Below are 20,195 nucleotides of genomic sequence, written 5' to 3' on the forward strand. Positions count from 1 at the left end.
AGTTGATTCTTTTGACAAAGGTGAAAAGGCAATTTAATGGAGAAAGAATAGTCTTTTCAAAAATGGTGGTGGAACAATTGGACATATATATTTAAAAATGGACACTGACTCATGTATTATATACAACAATTAACCCCAAATAGGTCATAGACCTAAATGTAAAACCTAAAACTATAAAACCTCCAGAAGAAAAAAATAGGAGAAAATCTTTGTGATCTTGGGTTAGGCAAAGATTTCTTAGAGCACAAAAATTATGATTCATAAAAGGAAAAATTTAATAAATTAAACTTCATCAAAATTAAAAAGATCTGTTGTTCAAAAGATACCATTAAGAGAATGAAAAGACGAGCCATAGACTGGAGGAAAATATTAGCAAAACAGGACTTACATCTAGAATATACAGACTTCTCAAAATTCAACCACAAGAAGACAAACAACCCAATAAAAATGGTCAAAAGACTTGAACAAACACCCCACCAAAGAAGATATATAGATGACAAATAAGCACATGAAAAGATACTCGTCATAAGTCATGAGGGAAATACAAATTAAAAGCACAATGAGGGGCTGGCCCCGTGGCCGAGTGGTTAAGTTAGCGCGCTCCGCTGCAGGCGGCCCAGTGTTTCATCGGTTCGAATCCTGGGCGCGGACATGGCACTGCTCATCAGACCACGCTGAGGCAGCATCCCACATGCCACAACTAGAAGGACCCACAATGAAGAGTATACAACTATGTACTGGGGGGCTTTGGGGAGAAAAAGAAAAAAAATAAAATCTTAAAAAAAAAAAAGCACAATGAGATACTGCACCCGTATTAGGATGGATAAAACGGAACAAAATACTTGATGCTACCAAGTGCTGGTGAGGTTGTGGAGTACCCTGGAACTCTCATACATTGCTCCTGGAAATGCAAAATGGTACAGTGACTCTGGAAAACAGCTTGGCAGTTTGTTGTAGAACTAAACGTTCACTTACCACACAATCTAGCAATCCCACTCTTAAACATTTGCTGAAGAGAAAGAAAATTTATGCTCACACAAAAATCTGTATGTGAATATTTATAGGGGCTTTATTCATAGTTGCCTCAAATGGAAACAATCCAAATATCCTTCAACTGGTGAATGTATAAGCTTATTGTTATTGTGGTACATCCCTATTAATTAATTAAAATGAGAACAAACTACTGATACATGTCACAACACGGATGAATCTCAAATACGTAATGCCTAGAGATAGAAGCCAGACTCAAAAGGCTACATCCATTCTGAGGAAGGCAAAAGGTCAGGAAAATAAAATAAAACCTCGAGATGGGGGTTGACTAAAAGAGGCACTGCAAATGGCAGTGTAACTGACAGGGAAGCTGTTGAACTTTGCAGCAGCAGATGAGATCTGGAGCAGATTGGCAAGCTGTGAAGGTCCTCAAAGAACTCTGGTCCTCTCCCAGAGTTCTTTAGAAGCCAAGTCTTTAGGCTGATGGAGTTCCTGAATGTGATGGTTAATTTTATGTCAACTTGACTGGGCTACAGAGTGCCCAGATTAAACATTATTTCCGGGTATGTCTGTGAGGGTGTTTCTGGATGAGATTAGAATCTGAATCTGTGGACCCAGTAAAGCAGATTGCCTCCCCAATGTGGGTGGGCATCATTCAATCCATTGAGCACCTGAATAGAACAAAAAGGTAGAGGAAGGAGGAATTCGCCCCTTTTGCTTCTTGCTTGTCTGCTTGAGCTGGGACATTGGTCTTCTCCTGCCCTTGGATGAGTATTTACACCATCAGCTCCCCTGGTTCTCTGGCCTTTGGACTGAATTATGTCATTGTTTTTCCTGGGTTTCCAGCTTGCAAATGGCACATCATGGGACTACTCAGACTCCATAACTATGTGAGTCAATTCCTCATCATAAATCTCTTCTTATATATTTATATGTACTACAGGTTCTGTTTCTCTAGAGAACTCTAATACACCAAGTCTTGAGAGAAGGAAGAAACATTGAATGTGTTCAATGTGAAAGAGAGATGATCTGGGAACCTGAAGATCCAGCTTCTGTTTTTCATCCTTAACCCAGACCACTCAGGATGCTCAGAAGGAATGCAAAACCAGCAGCATAATGAGCAGAAACACTCAAAAGTAATAAACACATGTAGATTTGGTGAGAACCGCCAAAGTAATAAGTTTAAAAATTCTAATTTACAGCACGTATCGTTCTAATTTGGGGATCACTCTTTCTATATACACCACCATTACCAACCACCATGACTATAATCGGCTCAGATAATAGGAAATGGTAACAAGTTCAGTTTACATATCATAAAATGAATGTACCCTTGAAGGGCAATTCACTGTTGTTTTGTGCATACACACAGGCCACTCTGGTCTCGAATAGTTTAACTTATACATCTATATATATGTTTTTACTACCATCTCAACCCATCCTTCCCTAAACAGAGCCACTTCTTTCCTTTGAGGCACACTAGAATTGATGACTTTCCCCCAGCAAGGCTCCTAATCCTTTCAACTGGACAGCATTTAAAATATTGAGCAATGATTATGCATTTTGTGTGTGCATGTGCTGAACATCATTTTGTTCAACCATTCCTTAAAGAATTTAGTTTCTCATAAAATCTACATTTGTCACCATTCTGATCACTCACCCAGGCAGAATCCAGCTTTAACATAGCATCTCGTTACAAGGATGGGTCTCATTTTGCACTCAGCAAGTGTCATCTCACCCATATATGAAATAAAGTGGAAGGATTACAATCATCTGGACTAATCCAAGCCAATATTCCATTAGGATGTAACAGTTACATATAATATCTTTTGAGCTCGCAGTCAACTATCTCAGTATAAAAGCAGAGAAGTTTCCTAGAGAAAGCTGATGGAGAGTGCTTCCAAGGCTGAATTCAACCTTCTCCCCAACCTCCTTCCACTCTCCAACCTGTCAAGGCAAGTCATGTGATGGGCCAGCCAGACATTATTTCATGTTATGCTAAGGTTAGGTGCAGGCTCAAGGAAGCTGCTGAGACCTAACAAGCCAGTATCTTAGTGTCAATTACATTTACAGGGATGGAGAGGGTAGAGGGGTTATTGTGTTTTGCCTTAAACAAAAATTTTAAATTCCCATCAGAAACTACTTGTTCCTATGATGCTGAGGACAGTGTTCATGGACATGGTTTACTGAAGGTTTGTTTATCCAGATTTATATATGTCTTTTAACACAAGGCACTGAAAACTCTTTCTGGAAGCAGGTGGGGGTCATAAAATATTCCAAGAATGCACTGGGTGAGTAAATTTATTCTAGGTTGCCTACAAGTTTATGGTTTGTGCTTAGAAAACTTCCTATTACTGTTGTCGGGAAACCAGGGACATAGCTTTCAGGGCTAAGTTAATTGGTTTAGTGCCTAATAGTGATTTACTTTGAAATTTCTAAGTAGGGTCTCTTATATGTTACATGCTAAGTTTTGTTCCTAGTGATCACTGCATACATAGTAATCACATAATCACACTTAATATTCTGATGGTTTTATTAACAAGTATATAATACATATATTGCATACTGTATATAGTATATGAGGACTGTACAGTACAAATTTATGTTCACAGTTTGACATGACAAAATGTCATTACTGAATTCCCATTGGACTACAGAGTAGAAACAGAGAAGGTACATTAAACATTCACATCTTTAGTAAGAAAGATTACCAAAATGTTTCAGTATTTGCAAGTATACTAATGCATGCTAAAAACCTTTAACCCATTCAGTCTTATTAGCTTATAAAATATATTACACTTTATTAAAAATTTCTGCATAGTTTATACAAGTATTAAAGTACTGTAAATGTAATAATCCTGCTATACTTGCAGGTATAGTTTAAGAGATGCTAAGCAGAAAGATTATTTTGACTCTCTAACACTAAGTACATAACAGCAAAAAAAAAAAAAAAAAAAAAAACCCAAAAAACAACCAAACAAAAAGTGCTAGTATTTGTAAAACATTATATTGTTATAGCCCTCGTTTAATGCATGTAAAATGGCTTTGTAAATGTATTATTTCTTAAGTGAATTTGCAATCATTTAGAAATTGTTAACCTTGACGAAGAAGAGAATAAAGACAACTCTGAGCAACTTCATGTGTGACAGCAATTCCTTCAAGATGACTGTATATTTTCAAACCAAAGTATTTTAAAACCTTACATCTTTGAGATTGTCTTTAAAACAATCTAATTAAGAGTGATGTGCAGATATACAGTATCAGCAATATCTTTTAAATTCCACATTAGTGCAACAGATAGTGCAGATGGGTGTTTAATGAAATATACATGTACATATATAGTTTCCCTGTAAATCTGGTCCAAGGCTCTTGAAACGTCTGTGTACTTAGCATTTCTTTAGTTGAACACAGCTCTACTGCTAACACATTCTCCAAACCAAGCAATTTAGAATGTTAATGCCCACTGATGATGTAGGTTCACATTTTAGAACTCTAAAATACGATGGATTCAGATTTAATTTTTCTGACTTCTTCCTCAAGATGACACTTGGATGATAATCAAAGAAATTCTATAACAAACAGAATTTATACAAGACTAACTTGATGTTTACAGATCATTCTCATCAATTTAACATACTGCAATTAAAATCACCATTGATAGTAACATGGCACATCATTCAAACCACATGTTTAAGGGCATGTCACCTTGTATTTGAGGTCTTCCACAATAACAGCTAAGAATGACTAAGAGACTAAATTTCTGAACTATCATAGTAAAATACAAATATATATAAAAAAGGAAAATTTGGTAAGAGCCAATTGGTAAGTGAAGTATACAGACCAGCATGGGAACAGAGAATGGCCTCTCGGGGTTGCTTTTCTTTCAGAGTTAAAGTGGATTTTTGTTCATGAACTGTTAACATAATCTAAGCAAGCTGAATAGTAATGTAAGAGTCTTTGCAGGGTCGTCCTTGTTCTTTTGAACAAAATTTAAATATGCCGTAGCAAACATCAAATTTCATGAAACCCATGAAGCCTTCTATTAACTGGACTCAGACTCAAAGTGGATTATTCAAAGATTAATTCTACCCTTTCTCGCCCCTTTTCCCACCTTCTATATGGGTTGGAACACATAAACTGGTTATCGCCATCAAACCAAAAAGTTCCTTGCATTCCAACTTAATTAATTCTTCAGTGTGTTGCGGAAGAACCATTTCAAGAAATAAAAACTTTGGCATGAATGTGATTGACCATTTACAATATAGACAATATCTACTTTTCCAAGAGCCATTTTTATCCCTCAATTCGTGTCATAGTTGCAAAAAAAGAAAAAAAAAAGAAACCAATTAGAATGTTTTAATATTCTAAAGAAATTTTGCAGTGCTTAAAAAAGAAAAGAAAAGGAAAACCAAGTGCCAAGATAACAAATCACTTTGCATTTCTCAACTACATTTCCTTCCAGTAGGTTCAGAGGGCTGATGGCTGGGATCTCCTAGATGCACAGGCCCTACAAACTAACTTTTATTAACATGGCGCCATCAAAGTAAGCTCCCCACACAATTCGAAGGCCTCCAGAATCACTCATTCACTGATGTTTTAAGAACAATTAACAGTGTATTCCTCCCAGTGAAGGTTGTGTTGGATCCTGAGTTGTGGCTGGGATGGATCTTCAGGATTCCATTCTTCTCTCTTCTCCATCTTTTATCGAGGGATGAAGGCGCATTGGGTTATATGCACCCACATATGACCATCGTTGCCCACTGTCTTCCAATTTAGGATCAATGACATTTCTACGCACGAATTATTTTTATTGGCATTTAGACTATGGTGCTCAAAAGCCTGCTTTTGAAAAACTTCCCCCAAACAATGTTATTTATCTTCAATATAAACACGAGTCATTTTCAGTTTGTTCTTCTGACAGGATACTTGATAGTGACAGGAGATTGCCAGCTCCAAGAGTAAACTTCTGGGAATTTCTGAGCTACATATATGAATCCCTGAACTGTAGTTTTCTATATTTTTCTGAAATCTGTCCCCTAAATAAAGGTATGTGTGCTTCACAACTATTTATATTTACAAATAGTGTCGCTCAGGTCTTAAATCGAATGAATCTACTAAAGCATTAGCAGATGCTTATTTATGACATATATGTGTTGTGAACACAAATGACAGCCAATTTGGCACCTTACAGCTCACACAGAAGAGTTTCTGTATGAAAGGTATGATTAATTTGCTATGGGAATACAATTACCACTCAACATTTCCCTATTTGCAAAAAAAGTAGGTTGGGTAAAAGAAAGGCCATCCATATTCTTACCTAGAAGATTTTTTTACCATTACTAAGCAAATATTTTTGTGGCATCCCTACTATCAACGCTTGATGACTGACATTAAGGACATTGTAGGAATGGAGATAGGTGCGTGGATAACCCATCAGTATTTGGCTCTGCAGTCTGGTTCTACACAGCTGAATGTGCATACAGACTGAAGCTCTGGGAATGCACTGCACAACTAACCAAATGAGGAAACCTCACTGACAACCCCTGGCCCAGGAGAAATGGCCAGCTTCCTCCTTTGTCCCCTGCTCAATGTCCCTTTGCTCTGACTCCATGCTACGCAGGTATAGCTTCCATCCCTTGAACTGACAGACATCACCCACCTAAATGAGCAGCTCTGCCTCCTCTCCCAATGGTGGCAAAGACCTCCTTATTAGCTTCAGGCACAAAGGTGGAGAAAGGACTTAATTTAGATGAAGTGATAAATCCAAGCTGACAAGCAAGATTTACAAAGGACAATGGAAGAGCTGGCTGTTCTGGCCTGAAATCTTATTGCACTTCTAGCTAACCTTGAAAGGGTCCACCCTTCTTTCCGCTGTTGAGCACAAAATGCGATCAAGGGCACAGAGGTATGAATGTCTCCGGCAAGGACTAGCAGGCTGGATACTGTATTTCTAATACATTTACTTTGACATTCTTTTGAGGAATACATGGAGAAACCGACAATTGGTGCCATTAGTTTACATGTTCCCTTGTTCTCATTACATTAAACGTATCTGTAAGAAGGGTTTGCTTAGCATCCCCGGAAAAAAAAAAAAAGTGTTCACATTCTTTAGGTCTGACCCGTGGTAAGAGAGGGAGGATTAGAGAGTATCTACTACTGACCATACGGAAATTCTGAATGATATAAATCCAGAGATTCAGACCAGCTGAATCAAAATTAAAATGTACATGTAAAAAATGAGTTAGATAATGGAGGGAGGACAGAGAGAGAGGCGGGAGAGTGGAGAGCCACGTGGAGGCGGGAGACGGAGGCGTTCAAACTAGCATGTGGCGTTTCCTATGTAGGGCAAGGTGGTCAGAGCGGGAAAAGCTGCGGTCACAGTCTGGACACTGGAAAGGTTTAATTCCAGTATGTTTTCGGAAATGTCTTGTTAGTTCATCAGACCGAGCGAACTTCCATGTGCATCCTTCCCATGTACATTTGTAGGGCTTTTCTCCTGCAAAAAGGAAAAGAGCTTATTTTTTGTAAAAGCAAAAGGACATTAATTAATAAACACTGCAAAGTTAAGATTTTTGAGCTAAACTTCTTGACGAATATTATTTCCAAGATATATTCATCCATTTGTCCCTGAATATAAATGCCTTATGAAACACTACAAGACAAGTAAGAAAAAAATGAATGACTCCTCTTAACATTTAACTGGTTCTCTGCCAAAAAAGGGGAGGGTGGATTTTAAGAGTTCTTAAATAATAAAGGCAGTGAAATCCATTCTGAGGGGCTAAGTAATTTTGGTTTTGTCTCCAACAGCAAGGAGGAATAACTTAAGAAACACATGAGGTGATCTGTATTCGTATATCTCCAAGTCTTAAACCTACTTAAGAGCTTAGTTACATCCATTTAACGAGAAGTCCAAATTGAAAGTTTGTGGGATTTTCTTATTCTTTTCAATAGTTTTCTAAAAATCTGAAGTCTCCATCAACTGAACTGTCAGGGATTTCAACATCTTTTGTTTAGTCAATAACAACTATGCCTAAGTATATAGCTTTGATTCAGAAGTATTAAGAATATAGTCATTCCTCTCCACCCTGTCAGAAGCCAGGTTTCTCCGACTCCTTCCCATGGGATAATGGTAATTTGCAGGTGAGGAAGAGAAGACTTGTGGGAAAGTCATAGGGAAAGCAGTGTAAAAGCCCTTACAAATAAAAAGGCTGTTAATGGCAATCTTAGATGTTTAAATTAGTAATAATGGGCATCACAAATTAATTCCTATTTACTATCCCTTGTTCTCTAGAAATCTTACAGGATTGCAATTCCTTGGCATTTCATCGAGATATACAGAATTTGTATTATCTGCTTTGCTGCACAGACAATAAATGCTAAGAGGTATTTTTCCTACATCTGAATTATCCAAATATTCAATGTCTTTTTAATCTTAGGCTGGACTTTGGTAACTTCCACCTCTTGGATCCCATGAATTCCCCAGCGATGCTTTTATGCATCTGTTTGGCCTTGCTAACTGGGTGCTCCTCTAAACACAAGGCCATCGCCCTCAGCTCTCTCCGTGCTAACATTATGGCAAAGCCAAAGAAGACCTGTACGTAGGCTGACTTTCCCTCAGCTTCTCTCCCCAGGATTCACTGAAAAACTTCCCCTCCACTCCAGCAGACACTTTCCTTCCTTTTCGTCTCCAAATCCCAGATTCTTCTCTTTTTAAATATTCTAATAAGAATGACTCATAAGACAAAAAAAAAAAAAAAAAAAAAAAACCCCAAAAACTACATTCTGAGTTAAGGACAACGTACACAGAGGTAAATTGCTGTTATACTAGAATTTCCCATCGAAGATTTTGAGGTTAGGTCAGATGAGGCCTCCTGTAAACACTAGTCACCAATACTGATTCATCGCTAACACCAATTAATCAGGTTGCTTAAAACACTTTTATACATATTCCTTAAGATGTTTTGCTACAAAATGTTCAACAAGAGCCCACAGAACAATCTGATGTTTTCTTCACCTATACAACAATTTTCATAAGATCTGGCTGCACATTCTATATTCAATAGTGGGCAGAATGGAAAATACCCTAGAACAAAGATGGCAGGCAACTGCATAGAAATTCTCTCATTTTTAGAAGAGAGTAATTACCCAAATTTCTTCACTGTTCTTTCCTTCAATGACAGTCTCCCATTTGAATTCCATTTCTACAAACTGCTGCCTTTATTTGTTTGGCATAAAGAACTGGTTTTTCTGCTATTGTTAATTTGATAATGTACAACATTTATTAAATGAGAGTCCATATGAAGACCACATGGGCCTTGATGAAACAGGCCCACACTTAAGAGCGCTTTCTCCTCTGTTGCAGTGGAGGTTTCCTCTTTCTCTCTCCTTATTAAAGAGAGCACAGAGCTGCACATGATTGTGAGGGACCTTGTTAGAGAGAACCTTGAATCTATTCTAAATTATTACAAAAGTAAACCATTATCAAAAACTTCATTTTTCATGACAGAGACATCTGTAGACGACTATGGTCACTTTCAAGATGTCTGAAAAAATTTTATCATCATAACTGAAAGCTTGAACTTTTGTCTTAACTTTCCATTGTAACACTTAAGAAGAAAGACGGAGTGAGTCTTGCATTTCTGATACCTGTATGTGTTCTTCTGTGGGCTTTCAAGTGAGAGCTTTTAGTGTACACTTTGTTGCATCCGTCATAATCGCATCTGTGTATTCTCCGCTTCCTTTGGGTGTCTGGAGATTCCACAGGTAACGGTCTCTTCCCGGGCTGCACTATGACTGAAGGGTGATTCCTATGGAAGCCAACGTTAAATGCAAAATGTTGAGTGAAAGGCTCCTCCTTTCCTTCAGTCCACCAAAAGAATTAACAACACTGGGCAAGAACAAACAAACCAAAAAAACCCAACAAAAGAAATAAAAAGAAATTAGCTGATCAACCCAAGAAGCACTGCTATATTCATTCAACAAACATGGAGTGAGCACCTACCATGAGCCAGGCACTGTGCTTGGCACCGGGACACAAAGATGAATAAAAACAGGGTTCCTGCCCTCGAGGAGCTCACACTCTAGGGGGAGACAGACATGGAGATAAGTAATGACAGCAAGAAGGGTTAGGCGCTATGCTAGAGGGAGGCGCGAAGTGCTAGGAGAGGCTCTTTCCCTTAGTAAAGATTTGCCTATTGACAGAATTTTGTGGTACTAGGCAATGCTGAACACTGTACTACGTTTTCTACAGGCTGCCCTGATTTTCATTTATTGTTCTTCAGGGAAAAATGTGAAAGGTCAAATTCCTGAGTCTCAGGCAACCACAGTGCAGGATGGATCTCTACATTTCACCCTTCACATAATTGGCATTTAGGCTGAGTCTCTTAAAGATCACCAATTCACCTTTGATTTTCAAATGCTGGCTCTTCCAAAATATATATACTTCCAAAAAATATATACATATATGTTGGCACTGCTACCTTCACAAACTCAAACCTTTACTGTTACTATTACTGCTGTTAGAGGGAAAATTTCAGGGCAGAGCTGGCGGTCAGGTGAGGAAGGTCCTCACCCCTGACCTGGGCTCCAGAGTGCAGCGCCAGCTCCCTCATGGGGCGCCTGACACTCTCCCACCTTCCCCATTACTCTCAGCAGACGCCCATGCCCGCGTCTGCCCACCTTCCTAGGTGGATGTGAGATCACCTCACGGTAATCATCATTACTCTGAACTTTCTCATTTTCAGAAAGGAAGCTGGTGGAGAGAAAAGGCAGATGGGGAAGAGTTGGGGAAAGTCTGTCGTTTTTCTCAGGCTTCCTCTGCTGATTAATGTAAGTAATTAAAAAGTTCTAATCCGTTCATTCGCTTTCCTAATGACTAATTACTTGATACATTACAAGCTTATGTAGTTGGCCTCTAACTGTAACGAAAGACTTCTTTTTCTATTAAATTTGAATCTAAAGTTCTTAAAATGTTCCAAGCAACATGTGAATGTTTTGTACAAGTGTGTAGAGGGAGAAAAAAGATTGGTGAAAAGGGAAAAAAAGAATTTGATGAAGGTAGACACTCAAACTTGTGAGACAAAAAAGGCTAATAAAATTCAGGCATAAAAAAATCAAAAGGGAGTCCCTGAGATGAAACTTGTATTTTTAACTTAATAAAAATTTAAATACACATCCCTTATCAATAAATTTTTCAGGCATGCTAAGAAGTGACTAGGAAGAAAATAAAAGGTGCATTTATTTTAAGCGGCCTTACTTATTTCTCACTTTTATTATTGGTAAAGAAAGCTGTCAGTTTTGAGTATCACTTCACCTTCCTACCCTGGTGCTCAGAGGGGCGATACAGAAGAATAAAATAGCCAAGTTTAGATACATGGAAAAGTAAACACGAACTAGAACGGGGGAAGAAAAGAACAAGGATTTCAATTATATATATGTACAAACAAATAGAGAAAATACAGAACAGAGAGGTTTATAGACAGATATAGTTTTTATAAAGCTGAATTATTAAAATCCTTCAATAAAAAAATTTAGTTTATTTTTAACTTTCAACTTTGATGCCATCGATTGAAATGTTTCCTCTTCATTAAAAGACTTCTAGGAAATAAAATGTTGGGGGAAAAAACAGAATGGTTAAGTATATCCCACATCCCTCTGGGATAATGGGAGAGTATCCCAGATGACTTTAGAAGTCTCTCCCAATTATTCGATTTTATGGGCTGGGAATCTAAGTTTCTGTGCAGTAGTCACATTGCTTTTTCCAGTTCCTTATTTTGTACACGAAGGTATGCTAAAAGGCTGTGTGCACCAACTTGAAATCCCAGCTCTCTCACTGATAGTCCCTGTGACCCTGGGCAAAGTATTTATCTTCTCTGTGCCTCAGTTTCCTCTCTGTAAAATGGGGAGGATGATAATAATGTGATCTCAGGAAGCTGCTGCAATGTACACAAAGAATAGCATCTGTTCCAGATGTAAATCTGCTAAATGTTGGCTGTAAATATTTAGAGGTTCAGATACCCATTTGCAAACTTTGCCCATATAGTTGTTAAGTTTCATGATAAGTTTTTTGGGATGTCCCAACACCAGATCAGGACATCTCTATTTCAGCTGATGTCTACCTTGAAAGGTAGCATCATTCTAGCAGTGGTGAGCAGCCCCATCTCTAAAGAGCCAGACGTTAGTACAGGCTGAGGCTACCTATCTGCAAGGGTCTTTGGATCTCACCCTTTTTAGAGTCATCACTCCTTATTTTTAAAGTGGTTATTCGGGGTCATTACAACCAAGAAGTCAGAATGGCTATTAAATATCACAGACCTGGTCACTGTTTCCTGTAAAGCTGACCCCTCCTAAGTTTGCTACAATTCACATACACAACTAAAAGGGGGAAATCTGATCCTCAAGCTTTTTGTTCAAAATACATTTTCACATATATAAATATATAACAAAAGGAATTTGATATAGTTTGAGTGCTTTCAAAAATAATTCTAAAGCTGTAACTCTATGATCAAGCAAATGGATTTCAAAGCTGTATTTTCATGTCTGCCTCTGTAAAGGAAAGGTTTCCTAAGGCAAATATCACTGGGGCCGCCTCATCGCAACGGTACTAGGCGCTTGGTTTCAAATGACTCTTTCCTGACTAGCTGGTTTCCTCTGTGGGCTGCCACTGGGCACACTCCAAGACATTACTTAATCACATCTGTGAGATAGTTACTTGAAGAGTACATGTCCCAGTTGTGGCTAATCTGTTGAATTTTTTGAGAGGCAAAATGCATTCTTAGGTCAGTATTAAAATAAGCATATTACTCATTAATCATTAAAAGCCATCAAGCTTGAGATCATCAAAAAACCATTACTTAAAATAAGAAAGAAAAGAGAAAAAGTGTTTTCTTTTCAGCAGCACTCACAGCACTGGATATTGCCTTCAATTCTTCTTCTGTAATGTCTTACATTGTAATTCATAATAACCTAGATTTTGGAATAACCCCCTTTTAGTCAATGGATTCCTCCCTATCTGGACAGTTGGCTTTATAGCATCTTTTCCATCACCTGTGCAGGAACAATTACAAGTCATGTTGCCTGTTATTTTGCCAGAAACACCATAAAAAGAGGTAATTCAGCCTACAAGATGTGTCCATTTGGTTAGTCTTTCTGTTTTTCACTCCAGTGCACAAGCAGATGCAATTGGCTAGATATGGGCTAAAAATGGTAGAAAGAGCACTCATCTGGAAGCAGACCAGGCCCAGGCCCCTTCTGCTGTTAACAGTGTGATTACCGGTGAGTCATCTGATATCTTGGCTCATCAGTTCTCTGTTCTGATTCCCACACGCTTATTATGAGAGAAATAAATAACTTCTACGAAAGCACTTGGAAAAATTTCTATTTTGAGGGGAATGGGCACTATACAATTGTGAAGGGCAATAACGTACAGGTTCATCACATATTCTCTCCCTCTGATGTGGCTGGGTAAGAAGATTCATTCTCTTCTTTATCCATTAGGGAGAATATGACAAACACAACCCCCACCTCCAAAATTGACTATGATTTGGTGCAATGGGCAATTAATAAATGAGCTACTATGAAGGTACCTTCTTGGGTTGAATGTGGATACAACCAGAATATATTTGAAGTTCCAGAAAATAGCTGTTCTAAAACCAGAAAATTCACATTCTGTTGCAGAATTGATCGTGTAAGGGAGAGGGGTGGAGAGGATAACATAGAGAAGTGGGCAGAACATTTGTTCAAGTTAGAGAAAAGGTGACATGGAAGGAAGATGATGAAAGGGACCCTGAGGAGACAATAACTGTTGCCTTTGTACTAGGAAGCTGGCCACTAAATCCAATGTTGACACCATAACACATGACAGTTACAGCAAGAAAAATAATTACAACCAATAATGAAAATAAAGAGGAAACAGAGGCAGCAAGATCCAGGGAGTAGCCCAAGGTCACACATATGGTGGAGAGCAGAGCTGGGATCCAAGATGTTAGATCCAAACATCAGTTTCTTAACTGCTAGAAACACAGCCTCCAGTGTATTCACTGGTAGATGTTAAGGATGTCTATCATGGTAAATCCCATTAATGACATTACTTAACCTTTGTGTGGCACCATCACATTACAGCAAGTTAGACCTAAAACAAACCACCATTCAGGTGCTTGGATGCTGACCAATACAGCATAAATTTCCAACCAGATGGCAGTTCTAAAGCTGACTGAACATTCTAGGGGCAGGCACAATTAAAAACACCAGAGAATAAAGAATTCTTTCAATGCTGATCTTCTCTGAGCTACATGGTCAACTTTCTGTTGCCACCACTATCTATAGGACTTGTTTTGGAATGTCTTTCTTGGGCTTGTGGTTGGCCTGAAAATTCTATTTAAAGACATGCCCCATCATAGAAACAGTATAATTTATTAGAAGCGACAACTGGAAGGATGATGTGTTGTCCATACAAAAAGCATTCATGACCCAACCTTAAGTGGAATACCTAGAACACCAAATTCAATCCATGTTGGGATTAAGATTATGGGAAAACTATGTATACACGTAGTCTGGAAGGATAAAAAAAACAAGATGAAAATGATTTATGTGGTATGGCGGCAAATCATGGGTGACCAATTCACTAAAAACTTGACGTAATTGTCCTAGTGCTGCCCGTGTAACAGAGGACGTTGTTTTTGGAGCGATTCTCCCATCTTGCCCAGTGGCTGCCAGACACTACCAAGTGTTCCTGGCAATCCACACCACATCACGTGTTGGAAGCTTGTGCTCCCATTCCAGGTCCCAAGATGCACACTGCCATGCAAATGCCAGGTAGACCTAAATATACTTACTCTTGCAACAATGCTTGCGGGGGGGACACTGAGTTCATTAAAGGGGGTGACATTTCTTCAGGATAATAATCTGTCCTCTGTGGTTCGATCCCAGGTTCTATTTTAATTTTTTTCTGTAATATAGGCTTCTCATATGATTCAATTACAGGTACTAAAAAATAAAAATAGAAAAGTCACTCTGTGTACAATTTACCAATTTCAGCTTTTAAAAGCTTACTGCACAGCTTCTATCTACAAGACTGATGTATGACTATTTATTTGCCTTTGGCAAAATCAGGGAAAAGGAATCTGTGGGGGATTCTTGTTTCTTCTGACCATTATTTTGCCAGCAAGCAGCATACATAGGAAGCTGGACTTTTAAGACATCAGCCCCAGAATGATTCTTGCTTATGATTTTTAACCCCAGTCTTCTGCGTATGACCAGTCAATAAACAAGGTGGCTTTTAATAGCCATTAGTTATCACCATTGACCTAAAAGTATTTATGAAATGCCTTTTTGCACCTAGAACCATGTCAGCATTCAATAAAGCAAACTATAAAGTCAAGATTTTTACTACTCCAAAGTTGACGATTATATAGTGAAAGTAATCATTTCATGGCATTAAACAGACAGCCTGATTTTGGGGAGCTCTTCCAGTATCAACACTTAAAAAAAAAAAAGAAATGCCTTACGCAGACTCTACATCAAATGTTTCCTTTGAAGAGCTCCACAGCTCTTGGCTCTTTGCATCTTTGCCCTCTCACTCAGTCTGCGTGGGGAAGACCCAGTATGTACTAAGTGGGAGCAGCAGTGTGGATTAGTGGCAGAATTTACCTTGCATGCTACTATTTGAATTCTCCATCTCCTCTGACAAGGAAACCATGAGCGGCTGCTGGAGGTGACTGGTGTACATAAAGGGGACGGGCTGCACCACGACCGGCTGGATGACCGGTAGTATCCCTGGGCTCCGAATTCCGTGCCGGGAGAGGGCTGCGGCCATCACCGGCGGCATGGACAGCGGCATGCTGAAGGGCTGCACTCCCGGGGGAGGAGGCGAGTACTTTTTCATTGGCGGGCTGGAAGAGGGCATGCTCAACCCAGGCGAGGCTCTCCGGTGTGAAGACTGGAACTTCAGTGAGGAAGGAGAATTTCCAGCAGAGGGTGGTGAACTCCGCTTGTTCACGGTGAGGTCCACGGGCTCCATCTGCATCCCGTGCGACAGGCCTTCTGGGGTCTGAAAGAACTTATCAGGTAATGGTGTGGAGTAGATGACTCCGTACTTGTTGGGCTTCATGGACTCCATGTAATTAGACGGGTATGACTATCGGAAAGGACAAATAGAAATGTGTAAACAGCCAAGTAAGTGCATAAGCTTGAAACATGAATTAAGATGAAAACATACAACAAGGCACTTTCAATTACATGGGCTCTAATTAATTGTTTGGATTTAGATGTATGCTTGACCCTAAAAAAATGCTATGAGAGAGCTGATATTTATAATAAATGTAAAAACTAAGGTTAATGTGGTTACTGCATCACACGAAAAATCTCAAATTTAATTTTAAGATAATTCCTAGGTCAGATGTCAAGTTTGAGGTTGATATCTGGCAAAACTCTAAAACAGATTTTAAAACAGAAGGCTCATGGGCCTTTATTATTAGGAGTCAGTGTTGGGGTTCACCAAGAACCAGCCAAGTCAACTAACCTCGTTGCTTTTCTGATGGGGTTTCATAACTGGCAGGAAATGCTCTCTAGCTTTAATGTCTTTCATCTGAGCAGCAGGACATTGAACATTTGTCATGATATACTTGTGTATAATATGGAGACCGCAGCTGATGGCAGCACCTCTGAATGGGCTTTAGCTGCTGACCAATCCATGTCTAAGGTGACCAACAGTCCTGGTTTGCCCAGGACTGTCCTGGTTTTAGCACTAAAAGTTCTATATCCCAGGAAACGCCTCAGTCTCAGGCAATCCAGGATGGTCAGTCACCCTACACACCCATATACTGAAGGCCATCCAAACCAGGGTAATTATGTCCTTGGCCCCAACTTGTTCAATGGTCTTATTCATGGTTTGAATGAAGGTGTAGAAAATGACAATTTCCAAATCTGTGGATGACACAGAACAGTTAAGAAACAGCTAATATAATATGACTCAAATAAGGACAAGTGATGCTCCAAGTGACTTGCACACAAGCCGAGGCCCAGTGTTTTCTCCTCTACACCTTGCTACCGTCTCATCAAAAGAGGCTGGAGGACAACCCAGTAAGATAATGGAGGAGAGACAAAATGGTTTGTTTTCTCGCAAACCTAAGATCTGTTCCACAATTGACCAAATTTATCTTCAAATACCTTTCTCTCTTATAATATCAGGATAACCTAACTCTTATCTACCAGCTTTAAATATAAATCCACCATAACAACCGCACACTATGTACTGTCCTTGGCCATGGGGTTCACTAAAATTACTTTTATTCTTTAATTAAAATAGAAAAATCTTTGCTGTAGAATGCTTTTTAAAAAAGTAAACTCAACATAAGCCATTTTCTTTACTTGTAGGCATTTTAGGGAAACTGAAATTTTTAGTGATAACATATCAAGTGTGCCTGCAGAAAACTTGTTTGTATTTGAATGTTTTACAGTGGAAGTAATAAGCAACATAGTGTGCCTCTCTTCCAGCTCTAAAATCCTACCCGCTTATGATTCTGAGGCAATACTAGCTCATGATGCATCCAAGAAAACTCACCAACGGGGCCTTATAATTAAACAGCTTAAATGCACTGTTAATTTCTGAGCATCCCAAGCCCCTCCAGTGAGTTATAAATAATTGTGAGGGAGCAGTGCTTCTCACTGGAATTACTAGTGAGATCTCACCCTTTTCTCGCTGGATGACTCTACACCTGGCGATGCATCAGAATTACCTGGGCTGTTTTCAAAACTCAGATGGCCTGGTCTCTACTCTAAGCCTACTGATCATCAGAGTATCAGGAGGAGGGCACCAGGCAGTATTTATCTTTATCTGGTTCCGATGTCAGTTTCTCATTAAGATTGTGTGTTTCGTTCTTCTGTCCTTTCTTTCTTTATCCATATCATCGTAAGCTGCATAATCTCCTAGAACAGTGATCGCTGTAGTCTGGTGCACATCTCTCTGGGGGTACCGAAGATAGTAACAGATGGTACAGGATGAACATACAGTGCTTTAAAATAGTTATGTTTATTTAAATTCATATGAAAATAATGCGCTGTTTTACAGCAGTGATACAGAGTTCTCCTTTAAAAGAAATTTATTATGTTAAAAAAGCAATTCTATAAAAGAGGGTAAGAAAAATTACTAACTAAATATTAGAACTGCAGGTACTAAGAGGATATGGCAAAACTTGTTAGGGTGGTACCGAATACTCACCTTCTACGAGGTCATGAGGTTAAAATTAAAATTGGATTCAGTGAGATAACCTATGTAATGAGCTTAACACAGGAGTCCCTTCTCTTCCTTTCTTATACAGGAGATATACACTATATGGGCTTTGATCCTCCCAATCAGGGCTTTTCAAACTTTACTGTACACAGGAATTCACCTGGGGATCTTGTTAAAATGCAGATTCTGAATTACTGGGGAGTGGCCCAATGTGTGTAGACCACCCTTTGAATAGCATGGCTCTCAATGACAGAGAGAGAGAATAAAAATATGAATTTTTAGTATTAAAATTTGATAAATCATTTAAATACAATTTAAGGAGGGAAAAGAATTTCCACTAATAATACTGCTTAAAAACAAGGACACAAAGGATATAAATTCAGGAAATACAAAACATATAATATATAACATAAATAAAAATATTTCGTTGTGTTTAAAAACAGCTTTGAGTTATATACCAAGGATCAAACAAGGAAAAGACTATTCCCATCTTTCCTTAGAAGGAGCACACACAGGTACACCACAAAGTGAGAGGCCCCAAAACACTGTGATATTAATATTAAATATATTTCAATTTAAGTATTAAAATAGGTAGCATTAAAACAGGCACAAAGTTCACTAACAAAAAACTATTATAAATTATGTACAAGGAGGGTTTAAGGAAGTAATCAAATACAGGGGAAAAAAAGATTTCTCCTAATTCTAAAGTTTAACCTGCTTTATGTAATTCTCTAAAGGGCAAAAGTTCTACTACTAGGAAAAAAAAAAACTTCAGGAAATGGGAGGCAGCATTAATTGTTTCTACTCACCAAAATGTAGCTTTTCCCTTATTTTCTGTTCTATTCTTCAAAGACCTCCCTATGACCTAGATTTTAATGCCAAGTTATTGGCAGCTAAGTAGGAAGTTAAACGAGGACACACTTTTAGTGCTGTCATTGCTGGATTTTTCTATCTGTGGGGTGAGTTTAAGGAAAGTAGGAATTTAGAACTTGGGAGATTTGAAATTTAATAATATTCTCAGGTTTCTCAAGCCATAAAGAAAGAGAAAGCCACACATAAAGCCAAGTTTTCTAAACATCATGCACACTTTCCCTGAAAGTCTGCTCTCCAGGGAATGCCCCTTGTCCCCTATATGGATGTGCGGTTTCTGTAAGGCCACAGGGCTAAAACTAGTGAGACGGGTATGGACACACAACTGAGTACACAGTTAACTATTTCCAGTCTGACTGCCTCAAAAAAGGGTGAAGAAATGTGGTTCCTCAAACTGTCTCACTAGCAAATTTCATAGCAATGTTTACCAGAACCTTCTATAAGACAAGCTTGCTTTAATTATTTGGGTGGAGCACACCAGCTACTGCAATCAGCTTGCAACAATCTGGTTCTCCACAGTGTGGGGACTGATACAGGGCTGACTTGAGGTGTGTGACTTGGGTGGGTACACCCTGGTAATAGTTGCTTCCTCTCTGCTCCAGACCATTCCTATCTTCTAACAAAGCAACGCAAATAAGCATGGCCCCAAATCCAAATCAGAGGCATGCATTGATAAAGCAGAAAAAATGCCTGTGGCCACTGATGGACATCCAGTACCCCCTGTGCATCCTGCTTCCCTGAGGAGGCCCTGTGTGCTGGAACAGACGAGCCTGAAGACAAGAGTCCAGCAAGGGTCTCCCTACCACCCCATCCCCACCAGGGCTGGTCATGGGTTTACTTTTTAAAAACATCTGTTACTGGGGCTGGCCTGGTGGCACAGTGGTTAAGTTTGCGTGCTCCACTTCGGCGGCCTGGGGTTTGCGGGTTTGGATCCTGGGTGTGGACCTATGCATCACTCATCAAGCCATGCTGTGGCAGCATCCCACATACAAAATAGAGGAAGACTGGCACAGACGTTAGCTCAGGGACAGTCTTCCTCAAGCAAAAAGAGGAAGATTGGCAACATATGTTAACTCAAGGCATTAAAAAAAAAGATCTGCTATTAAGA

General features: G+C 39.0%; 1 protein-coding gene across 11 annotated transcripts in view; it reads right to left on the reverse strand.

The window, feature by feature from the left end:
• Positions 1–3,505: 3,505 nt before the first annotated feature.
• KLF3 (KLF transcription factor 3) overlaps positions 3,506–20,195 on the reverse strand; it is a 35,421-nt gene continuing 18,731 nt past the window's right edge. For 6 of the 11 annotated variants that reach the window (XM_023638230.2, XM_023638231.2, XM_014738712.3 and 3 more), the window contains 4 exons: positions 15,637–16,123; positions 14,823–14,973; positions 9,637–9,797; positions 3,506–7,486 (listed from right to left, as the gene is read on the reverse strand). In XM_023638230.2, the coding sequence (XP_023493998.1) occupies positions 7,305–7,486; positions 9,637–9,797; positions 14,823–14,973; positions 15,637–16,123 (981 nt within the window). In that variant the 3' untranslated portion in view covers positions 3,506–7,304. Of the gene's footprint in view, positions 7,487–9,636; positions 9,798–14,822; positions 14,974–15,636; positions 16,124–17,723; positions 17,951–20,195 lie in introns of all 11 variants that reach the window. The other 5 variants (XM_023638233.2, XM_070263995.1, XM_070263997.1 and 2 more) reach the window with 1 other exon arrangement.

This window comes from Equus caballus, chromosome 3, assembly GCF_041296265.1.
Source record: "Equus caballus isolate H_3958 breed thoroughbred chromosome 3, TB-T2T, whole genome shotgun sequence".
NCBI classification, from domain to species: Eukaryota; Metazoa; Chordata; class Mammalia; order Perissodactyla; family Equidae; genus Equus; species Equus caballus.